At 39.1% G+C, this 12,509-nt stretch overlaps 1 protein-coding gene across 1 annotated transcript in view; it reads right to left on the reverse strand.

Annotated features, from left to right (window-relative positions):
- The window catches only part of ADAMTSL3 (ADAMTS like 3), a 418,321-nt gene that overhangs the window by 118,581 nt on the left and 287,231 nt on the right, over positions 1-12,509 (reverse strand). Inside the window, exon 15 of the mRNA XM_025392622.1 lies at positions 8,692-8,978. Within this exon, the coding sequence (XP_025248407.1) occupies positions 8,692-8,978 (287 nt within the window). The remainder of the gene's footprint in view (positions 1-8,691; positions 8,979-12,509) is intronic.

Genomic DNA, 12,509 nt, shown 5'->3' on the forward strand with positions numbered 1-12,509 from the left:
TATTTGATTAAGCATTTACTTTCAAAAATCAAAGTTAGAAAAGGAAAAATTATAAAAATAAGTTTACCTCATCTTGTAACAAAATTTAGGTAATAATTACAACTATGAATTTAGAATATAATACATCAAGTGCTGAAACATCGGCATTATTTTTCAAATAAAATCCTTTTGTAGCACAAGGCAACATCCCTTACTTCACATTTGACTTTTGCAGTGTTATCATGAAAGAGTCTTTTTTTAGAAAAAGAAAAATATACGTAGCTTGTGGCAACACAATGAGATCCCCATCTCTACAAAAAATACAAAAATTAGCTGGGTGTGGTGGGTGCGCCTATAGTCCCAGCTACTCGGGGGGCTGGGGTGAGGGGATCACTTGAGCCCAGGAGGCTGGGACTGCGGCAAGCTATGATTGTACCACTGCAGTCCAGCCTGAGCAACAGAGAAAGATTCTGTCTCAAAATATATACATATTTTTAAGCCTTCATCAAGAAATAAATTAATATTTAAAGCATAAAAACACAGACTCCAAGAAAAGAAGCAGAACCAACAAATAAGCTGACATGTTCTTTTTGCTTGGTTGGGTTTCTGCCATTTGCAAATAACAGTCTTGACTACTTCAACATGTCAAATAACATAACACACACACAGACACACAGTGTAAGAATACCAGGAGAGATTTTTAAAATCCATAGTCAGAGCCTTTTATGTGCTACTCAGTATTTAATACGCCAAGTTGTAAAATAAATAAGGAAAAATTAATTTGTGTAAGAAAATTATGTTGCTTTAAAAATCAAGTAGTCTTGGGCCCTAGAAATAGATACAATATGCTTTCTTGAAACATCCATGGAACATCAACAAAAACAGATCCTGTATTAGTCTAGAAAACTGCAGTAAGTTTCAAAAGTCATAAATTATGCAGGTAACATTCTCTGACTATAATATAGTCCAACATAAGTGAATAATAAACAATCAAACTCACCAACTCCACATATTAGAATTTTTATAAAGTTCTAAGCCAAAGAGTAAATAGATTGCACATTATTTGTGGCAGGAAAAGGAAGAACAGGGAGACTTACAGCCACTTCAGACTCGATGAACAACTCTAGAAAATAAATTTCAGTATCCTCATGAAATGGATGGTTTTTGTCCCAAGGGAATCTAAATTATGCAATTTATTTTAAAATTATTATAAGAACTTGGATTGAATATAACAATAAGTGGGGGAAAACTTGAAAATAATGTTAAAGATGGAGCCATGATGCTTCCCCTCAATCCCAAAAACAGGACAGGATTTAGACAGTTGTAGGAATTAGCACTTTCAAACATTTCAAACAGATGATTTCTATGATATAAACTATTTAAAATTATTTAAAGGTATATAAAATGCCAGTTCATCTCACAAAACTACTAAAACCTGATACCTAAACCTATACGAGGAAAAAAGAGGTCTGCTTCATACAGTGTGGGCTTGTATAATACTATATTATATATAATGATGTTCTTTGTTTCCAAAATACACACATACACACAGGCCTAGGATCATATTGGAAAGAAGAGTTAATTTTTTTCTCTTTCTGCTGATTAGCTAGTTTGACTGGAGGGGTATTACTGTAAAGTACCAGGTAATGAAAAAGGGTGAAGCATAATATGTTATGAATCCAAAGGTATCCTGTTTGGTGTTAAAATGCAAGTTTTGTAGCACTTTAAATAGGTGAGTTCTTTTTAGGAACCAGTTGAGGAGACAGCTGGTAAAGATTAAGGATTGTTGAAAGCCATTTGGCCTTAGGAAGGGCATCATAAACCACTGGAGCCTGAGCGGAAGTGACCAATTATGTCAAGAGGACCTGGAAGAAACTACAGCTCGAGGCCTGTCATGATTTGAAGGGATTTGGAGAAAACAAAACGGCAGTTGCTAATGTACCATGTCGGGAACACATCTCTATTGGGAGTATGCTCAAATGAGCCCATAGTGGGCCAATGCAATCTTCATTCCCATTTTACCATTTGTAGAAAGGAATTCTTGTACTCCACTATGCAAAATAGAGTACATTTACATGCATCAGTATCATTCATATATATTTTTATATATATATATCCTAAATTAAATAATAGCATATTATAATCAGCAGTATAATAAAATTACATCATTACCTCAAACATCTGTCATTCACCTACCAATCACTTTCAGCAAATATTCATATGCACAAAAGCACAGAAATGACCAGATGGGAACTTCCTTTTATAAGCATACAAACCCACCTACTCTCATATCCTCACTAGCCTTTTCCCTGCTTATTACAATTAGAAGCTGCCCTTCCAATGAATTAAGACTGATCTCCACGACTGTGCTTGGAGTTTCATCCCTTTCCATCTTCTTAGAAAACCTATTTATTACTTTGTCTTTCACTTTCATTCTAGAGCTTTCTTGTTGCTTTTCAAATGTACCCAAGGGTCTCCGACATTAAATAACACCACCCCTCACTCACACCCACACAGATCTGCCTCAACCCACAAGGCCATCTTAGTCATCTCTTCCTCTCTGTCTTCTTTAACACGGCCAATTTTTGCTGCAAAACAAAACTCCTCTATTCATCTCCACTCTGTCACTTATCATTGTTTCCTCAACCCTTTCAAATCTGGTTTCCATCTCTGCTCCTCCACTGAAATGGCCTTTCCTTAAGTCCCCCGTAGCTTCACACTGCTGAACCCAGTGCCAATGCTGAACCCTCTCCTCTCTGCCTCTGCAAGGCATGCAACACAGATGACTGGTTTCCACCACACCACAGACTTCTGTTTTCATCATATCTCGCTGATCTCTTCTCACAGACCCTTGCGGCTTAGTGTCCTCCACCCAGCCACTGAATATTGAATTTCCTCAAGACTTAATCCTAGACCCTCTGCACTCCTCATAGTATTCTGAAAATTCTTGTCCATGCCCCTGGCTTCAATCCCTGGATACACAGATGATGCATAAATGTACCATTCCAGTTCAGACCACTCCTCTTCACTTCAGACTCACACATCCAACCGACTACTTAGCATCTCCACTTGGAAGTCGAGAGGCATCTTAAAAGTGTTATGTCCACAAATGAACTCATGGGTTCCCTCACCAACATTTAGCACTCATAATCTCAGAAAATAGTCTTAGGACTCAGACTTGCCATCACACTCTTGCTTACGCACTCCAGTGACAGATCCTTTTATCTCCTACACGTCTCTCAAAGTCATCCACCATACTCTATCTCTACCATGGTCACCATTCCGGTCCGAGCTCTTGCCTGGAATAGGCAATAGCTTCCTATGTGATCGCTCTCACAACATCCTCATCCTCTCTAATCCATTCTCTACAATACAGCTGGACTAACCTTTATGAAATAAATAAAAAGTTGGTCACATAACTCCCACTTTAATTACTTGAATGACTTCCCATTGATGTTGGGATAGACTCAAATCAACGTGGCCTGTAAGGCCGTAATTATCTGGCCTCTGCCTTCCTATCTAGCAGCATGCCACACTAAACCCTGTCTCATTCTCAGTACTCCAACTGTGCCTGGCTTCTTCCATTCCTGGAATGTACCATGCACCCTTCTGCCAGCCTTTGCATAGGCTCCTTCTGCTGGAAATTATCCGTGTGCCACCCCCTCCAAATTCCCTTTTGTTTAGCTAATGCCTAATCTTTTAGATTTAAATCCAAGTGTAATTAGGTCAAATGCCCCTTTTCATAGCACCATATACTTCTTTTGCAATTGCTGCAACCAGTGGTAATTCTATATACATGTGAGTATGATTATGTGATGAATGCACTTTCCCTATTAGAGCTCAGTTCCAAAGCTAGGAACTACTGAGTCACTATCACCTAGGCCAGTGTCTGGCACATAGAAACATACAATAAATATTTGTAGAACATTGTTTTTAAATGAAACAATAAAGAGATCCCTGCTACTGACAGGACCTAGACAAGGTTGGCATTATCCACATTATTTACAATTGTTCCTGGAATTCTAGACAAGCCAATAAAATGTGAAACTTAAATAACCATTGGAAAGGGAAAGATAAAATCATCATTAATAGCAGATGATCATTTACTTAGAAAACTCATAAAAATAGGCTGAAAAATGATTAGAAGTATTAAAGTGTTCAGCAATTTAGTCAGATTTTTAAAAAGAGAAATACTCAAAGCATTCCAATATAAGAGGAATGCTTTATTATTATATTGTAAAATAATCGTCCCACTAACATTTATTATATACAATGTACCACACACTGTTATTAAACACTCTTTGAACATCACCTTCTTTAATAATCACATTTAATTATTTCATTAAGCCTAATGAAGTAGGTATGACTCCTATCATTACAGCAAAATAAACCACACCTCTTCAAATTTAAACAGACAGCACAAAGAGAGTTGCAGAGCTGGGGTTCATACTGGGGTCAGGTCTCAAATGTCCACATATATACTCCTAGCCTGTGTTGTTGAAAAACATAAAGGTAAAAAAATGAGGTCATAAAAACAACAAACAATATAAAATATAAAAGAAGGACTTCAGTAAGGAATGTTTATGATGTAATAAATTATAAAACCTTGCCAGAGGGTACTAAAAAGGTAGGCACATCTTCCAGGATGTACATGTGTATGTGTGTGCATGCATGTGATGTATGTACACACACAGATACTGCTGCATGAGTACATGCATACATACATATACACACATACATACACACACTTTGGAAGCTGGAGATTGGTGTCTGGATTCTTCATGCTTTTAGGAATTAAAAAAGAATTCTCTGTTGCTACCCCAATGTGAAAAGAGACTTATGCAAGGATCTTAAGCATCAGTAATTACAACAAATGGATTTATTCTTATTTCCTGTATGATGTGAAGATAGGTTAGAAAACATAAGGATACAGAATATCAGAATGTGACCAAAATTTATCTTTTCAGAAACTTGTAATTTGTATATTACTTTTCTAGCAAAAATAAGAATGTTGAAGAAATAAATATATGCCTGTGTAAATTTCATTTTATTGTGGTTGTCAGTCATTGTAGACTTATCCTCTCTGCTATCCTGGGTGAAGGCTAAAAGCCCACATTCATAACTCACACATTATTGGACTTATGGAAGCTGAACTTACCTAACCACATTGAAACAGATCACAGAGGCAAGTACCACTGACTATAAGCAGTGTGGTTAGGACAGTAAAACCAAAACAACCAAAAGCTGTGCTCCATCAAGGCAAAGAATATGTTCTATTTATTTTACATCCCTGAAGATTTAGCGCAGAACTTGGTGAAGAACCATGGAGTCTAACACAGAGCAGGTACCCAATTCCCAGCCTTTATTTTGTTTTATTTCATTTTTTTCCCTAAAGACTGGGTCTTGCTATGTTGTCCAGATTGATCTCGAACTCCTGGCCTCAAGAGATCCTCCTGTCTCAGCCTCCCAAAGTTCTGGGATTACAGGCCTGAGTCACTTCACCCACAATTTCCATCCCAGCCTTTATAAAGGATTTTGGTTTTATGCCTTAGCTCTTCAGTTTTATAGGATTTAGTTATTTATAATAAGGAACTTTAATCTTGAACTCAAGAAATTAAAAATATTACTTTTTTTAAAGCTAGGAAGCTTATTACATGTACTTATAATTCAGTCAACCTTCTCTAACGAAAGAGAATCAAGTTATTCATTTTCTATTGTTGGCTTTATGATGGACTCTGAGTCTCAGCTTCCCCAACTACAAAATCTGGGTTAGTAGGTGTCCAAGGTTCATTTCAATAATATTATTCCAGGATTAAACAATAAAATATACCCTTATAAGACTAAACTGCTGCTTACCTGAGTAGTAAAAGGCTACCAACTTCAGCTCTTTTAAAATTTGTAAAATGTGCTCCAGATACACAAGAGTATATCATAAAGCAAATGGGCACCTTAACATCACCCATCTGAATACTGAATTGCATTTCTGACAGATGCAAGGCAGTTCCTCTTCTCATAGCAGGGCAAAAGATGCACAGTGCCACTAAGGATAATCAAACTCAATTAGTCAAGTGTCAAAAAACTTAACATGTTTTAAATGGATTCAAAGGTACTTCTATCTACTCCAAGGTATATAACCAAAATAAATAAAAACACATGTCCATATAAAATGATATACATGAACATTCACAGCAGCACTATTCTCAATACCCCAAACATGCAAACAACTCAAACTTCTATCAATCGATGAATGGGTAAAATGTTGTATATCCATATAATGGAATACTACTTGGCCATAAAAAGGAATGAAGTACTGACACATGCTACAACACAGATGAACCTTGAAAACACTATGCTAAGTGAAAGATGGCAGTCACAGAGGGCCATATATTATATAATTCCATTATATGCGATGTCCATAATAGAGAGTAGTGGTTTCCAGGGGTTAGAGTTTGAGGGAAAATGGGGTATGATTGCTTAAGGATATAGTGTTCTCTGGGAAAGTGTTCTGAAATTGATTATGTTAATGGCTGCACAGCTTTGTAACTAGAAACCACTACATTGTATACTTTAAATGCATAAATTATATGGTGTGTGCGTTATATCTCAATAAAGCTGTTACTGAAAAAAAAAAAAAAAGAGAGAAATTTATCCCATGAGTTTAGCCATCCTGGAGGTGGAATCTAGGGCCATCTCAGTGGGTACTGGGAACACAAGGTAGATTCTAGTATTTTAGTAAAAGGCTCCAAAAATGAGATCTAACAGCAGTCTCTCTCAGCTGAATTAGAATTTACCTGGTCATCTCTCTTTGGACAACTCTGACTGGTCTGTTGAGTTTCAGGTACCCAGCATGCTATGCTTTCCCAACATGAGGGGATCTTGCCAGTCAGGAGAAGACAAAAACAAGGATCCTACCAACAGCACTTAAAAGCTTGAGATTACAAGGTAGATGTTGGGGTGTGCAAGCAACAGCTGGACTTGTTCCTGCTCTCCTAATGAAAGACACAGCTCCAAGTCTCTAGGCAGACGGCAGCAATGTGGTGGCCCAGAAGCAATGGAGACAGCTGGCATTTTGTAGTCATACAGTAGAAAGTTCCAGGCATGTATTATTGTGATTGAATAGGGGACCATCTTTGCATCTCAGTGGCTATCTCTAGAGGGTTTCTCCACCTATCAAGAGAAAGCACCAATTCCCAAATTGCCAAGGGCATGTTAGAGTTGAGGTTTCCAAGACATAAAAAACAACAACAACAACAAACAAACAAATGTGTCCAGGATTCTGAACTCAAGAGCAGGCAGGAGTTTGGCTTGGGCAAGAACAGACACAAGGCAGTGTGGGGGGCAACCCAGACAATGTGCTGTGGAGGGAAGAGATACAGCAGATATTTAAGGTTCAAGTAAACCAGAAAGACTAAATTCCTAGCTAGATGGCATGGACTTTTAGCAACCAGACAGAAGCAAGTAAGAGGGAGAAAGAATCCAGAGGCAGCTAAGACACCTGAAGTCCACATGTGCAACTCTGTCTGCAAGGCAGTAGTTTAGGGGCAGCCTGGGGGTAAGGCACATGCCACTTCAGCTGGGTTTACTGCCAGGCTAGCAAGGTTATACAAAAAGTGGCAAGGATAGGCAGGTACAGAAGTTGAATTAGACAGGAAAGAGAAAGACAGACACAATCAAGTCATAGAGACTGAATGACAAGGATTGAGAATTCAGGCTCAAGAGTGAGGGGTTCAGGCACAATGAATGGGCCATGAGCTCCACAACTTGATAGGGAGTTTCAAGTAATGGGCTCAAGACTGTTGGGAAGAGTAAAGCATGATCTTGAGCCAAGAACTCTAAGACAGTAGCTCCTTGTGGTTTTCCCACCATTGGCTGGACAGAGAGCAGAGCACATTCAGGCACCAAGTTCTTTACATAACTGCTGGCTGCAAGGCACAGTCAGGGGTCAAAGAATGGGGTGACAGGAGCTCTGGATCCCTGGTCAGACCCAGTCTCCTTCATGTGAGTAAAAGATATAGTTTTTTTATTTGTTATTTCTATCTTTTTACTTTCAACAGAGCCCTCAAGCATGGCTATCTGGACTCCTGCTGACCGCTCCTTCACTCCCTTTTGGATCCTAAATTGCATAAATCATCAGGGGGCCAACTTCTCACCCCTTTGGGGTCACCTGACTGTACAACCACTTTTTAATCCTAACAGGGTTTCCTGGCTGTGTATGTCACCCTGATGTACACAAACATAAATCATGGTGATTAGTTTGTTCCCGTAGGTGCTGGTCCAATGTGCGGATATGAACCCAAATATTTTCTGAGGACAGACTCTGATCTAGAGTTGCATCAGATAATGCAATTCCAGGCTACCTCAATCTATAAGACTGATTTATGAACAAGATTGCCTTAACTTATCCATTCTGCATTTTCCTATTTATTTCATATGAACCAGAGATTCCCACCCCATCTCAGTTATGCAGATTCTTAGGCAAAGAAACATACTTTTTTTGGTTAGGATATAGTACCACTCTCCTTTACCTTTCTAAAATAATCACTACCAAAAAAACAAAAGAAAAAGAAGAAAAAGTATCATTTTCAGTTATTTGAGTAACTTCATCTCCTTTAGACTTTTGCTAATTTGCATATTTGGCTTACCTGATTGAGTAATTTCTCAAACCACTAGCAACACACAACATAACTGTCCCTTAAGCAAAGGTTCAAATACCTCCCAAACATGTTGCTGTGCAAGGGGTGAACCCAGCATACTCCCAGTCGTAAGTCATCTCACTGTCCTCAGGGAGAGGGATGTCCAGCTCTCGGGAGGCCAGGCTCTCATCACATGCTTCCAGGAGACAAGGCCGTTCTGTGGGCAGCTTGGGGCCTTCACACTCTTCCTCAGGCAGCTCAGTCTCAGTCTGCGTGAATGTGAGGAGCACACGGCACTTCACCTCGCGGACCTGAACACCCGGCCCACACGTGGTACTACAGGCTGACCAGGGTTCTGGAATGAACCTAGGGAAAACCAGGGAGCCACCAGAAAAGGACACTGAGGGTCATTAAATACAGGCCAGAAAAGGAGGAGTGACACATTCAGTGAAGGCAAAAATAACCAGCTTCACTTGGGGAAATTCCACACATTTGGAATTCTATACTTTTGTTGATGGTCAATAATGCAGTTAACAAACTTTCAAATCTTACTAGCAACAGAAAGAGTAATTCACTAAATATATATTCTACTTTTACATACATTTTATAATTCAAATCTGTGCTATGGCCTTTGGGAAAATTACAAAGGTTTTATTTAAGATTTAGTAATAAATAAACCATCATATGGAGATCACTTCTAATCTAATTTCTTTTATAATATGGAGATTTTCACCAATATTTACTCAGCAAATTAGTATTGAGCTTATCCTCTGTAATGGGTACATTAGTATTAAACTGTCTCAAGTTTAGCAGCTAAATTTTAGGTTATCTTAAACACTTTTTACAGAGTAGATGAAGCCTTAATATTCTTTTATGTTTAATATACAAGTGCACAAAGCTTCTGGATCTTCTTTAAAACAAAAGAAATACTGCACAATCTTGCTGAACAAAGCATTTAATTCTTATTCTGAATTATTATCTACTAAATCAAAGGTCATCAAACTATGACTAGCAGGTCAAATGTGGCCCACCTATCTTCGGTACAGCCCACCAGCTGAGAATCATTTTTACATTTTTAAACTGTTGGGAGAAAAAAAGATCTTTTGTAACATGTGAAAATTACATAAAATTAAATTTTACTGTGCATAACTAAAGTTTTACTGGAATACAACCACACTCATTTTTCCACCTATTGTCTATGGCTTTTGTGCTACCTAAAAGAACTGAATATTTGCAATAGAAACCATTTGGCCTACAATGCCTAAAATATTTACTATCTGGTCCTTTACTGGACCCCTGCACAGAATTTGAAAACCGGATTCCGTAGGGATAGATATATTTAAGATACTCTGAAGAAACACTTTGTATCCTGAGATATTAATAAGTGATAGAGGAGAAAGGGTTCAGTAATAGAATAAGTTTTGAAAACTTTGGGCTCAATAATGTTCAACAGATTTATTCACCGCAAAACTTTTCCAAAGACTATGAAATACAAATGCATAATACAAATGCTTAAGAGAGAAATATTATGTGCATCATTTCATAAACTTAAGTGAATACAGACCCTTATCCATGGGATTACATTCTACTAAATAACTTGAGAAAACACTGCTAAGATGTTTGTTTAAGACGCAGTTCCAAAGCTTAATATTTCTAACCTCAGAAAGACAGGGTTGTAAGGTTCTCACAGAGTCATCCAACCTTTTTTCCCCAGGCAAGACTTGAATATAGTTGTCCAAAAAAGCACACCCCCAATCAGCAGAATGAAATGCCATTGCTATATACGTGTCCTGCAAAGAAATATCAATCAACACAAAACATGTTGTTCACTGTGTTGAAAATTGTTAGTGTGGAACCCTTCTCTCTAATTCTCAGATTCCATGTGAGGGCTTGCTCAGCTTCCCAGGATGGGGCAATGCTGGAGTTAATATTTGATGTTTCTTTTCTTTCTTTGCTACTTTTATGGTAGAATCAGAAAGGAAACTGGTTAAAGATGAGGAATCCATATAATGTAATAATATGTAGTCATTTAAAAGGACATGGGTTTAGTTATGAATTGATAAAGAACAGTCTTCTCTTGAAGACTGTTACATGAAATAAATACATTATACATATATGCCACAGTCTATAACATACACTATCTATATACACCTATATACTATTTTTTGATTTTAGAAAAAAGAGATCATAGTATATGAACTGTCCCATATGTAGCATGTTTGTATGTGTCCTGGTTTATGTATAATTTATCTCTTCTAGAAGCAACTGAAAGTGTCAGGAACTAGAATGTTTAAAGAGGGAGGTTTTTACTTTATATCTTTAAAAGGTTTAAAGTTTCTAAGCATGTGCATATTCTACCTTATGGTCATTTTTTTCTCTCTTTTCTCCTTGGTAATAAAAACTTACAAATGGGATTTTGTTTTAATGGGAAGTAGATATTTTCATTCAAATTGGACTTCTATATCTTGGTGATTGAGAATCTCCAGAAGAGATGAGGTAAGAAGGTTCACCTCGGCCAAGCAGGGTGGCTCACACCTGTAATCTCAGCACTTTGGGATGCTGAGGCAGGTGAATCACCTGAGGTCAGGAGTTCGAGACTAGCCTGGCCAACATGGTGAAACTCGGTCTCCACTTAAAAAAAAAAAAAGCAAAACAAAAATTAATCATGGTGGTGCACACCTGTAATCCCAGCTACTTGGGAGGCTGAGGCAGGAGAATCGCCTGAACCCAGGAGGTGGAGGTTGTAGCAAGCCAAGATTGTGCCACTGTACTGCAGCCTGGGCAACAGAGTGAGACTCCATCTCAAAAAAACAAACAAACAAAAATGTTCACCTCAACTCCCAGCAGGACAAATAATGGTTACACTCAACGTCCTCCTAGGTTTTCTGTATATTTCAAGCTGGTTTTCAATGATTTTTTAAAAAGTCCCTTTAAAAAGTAAATGTTAGTTCCATCCAAAGTAACAAGAAGTGACTTAAAGGTTAGAAAAAAAAAAAAAAAGGGGGCGGAGCAAGATGGCCGAATAGGAACAGCTCCAGTCTCCAACTCCCAGCGCGAGCTACACAGAAGACCAGTGATTTCTGCATTTTCAACTGAGGTACTGGGTTCATCTCACTAGGAAGTGCCAGACAATCGGAGCTGGTCAGCTGCTGCAGCCTGACCAGCGAGAGCTGAAGCAGGGCGAGGCATCGCCTCACCTGGGAAGTGCAAGGGGAAAGGGAATCCCTTTTCCTAGCCAGGGGAACTGAGACACACAACACCTGGAAAATCGGGTAACTCCCACCCCAATACTGCGCTTTAAGCAAACAGGCACACCAGATTATATCCCACACCTGTCCAGGAGGGTCCCACGCCCACGGAGCCTCCCTCATTGCTAGTACAGCAGTCTGCCATATCATGGCAAGGCAGCAGCCAGGCTGGGGGAGGGGCGCCCGCCATTGCTGAGGCTTAAGTAGGTAAACAAAGTCGCTGGGAAGCTCGAACTGGGTGGAGCTCACAGCAGCTCAAGGAAACCTGCCTGTCTCTGTAGACTCCACCTCTGGGGACATGGCACAGTAAACAACAAAAGCAGCAGAAACCTCTGCAGACGCAAACGACTCTGTCTGACAGCTTTGAAGAGTGCAGTGGATCTCCCAACACAGAGGTTGAGATCTGAGAAGGGACAGACTGCCTGCTCAAGTGGGTCCCTGACCCCTGAGTAGCCTAAATGGCAGACATCCCCCACTAGGGGCAGTCTGACACCCCACACCTCACACGGTGGAGTACACCCCTGAGAGAAAGCCTCCAAAGCAAGAATCAGACAGGTACACTCGCAGTTCAGCAATATTCTATCTTCTGCAGCCTCTGCTGCTGACACCCAGGCAAACAGGGTCTGGAGTGGACCTCAAGCAATCTCCA

The sequence above is a fragment of the Theropithecus gelada genome, chromosome 7b (assembly GCF_003255815.1).
Source record: "Theropithecus gelada isolate Dixy chromosome 7b, Tgel_1.0, whole genome shotgun sequence".
Classification (NCBI taxonomy): Eukaryota; Metazoa; Chordata; class Mammalia; order Primates; family Cercopithecidae; genus Theropithecus; species Theropithecus gelada.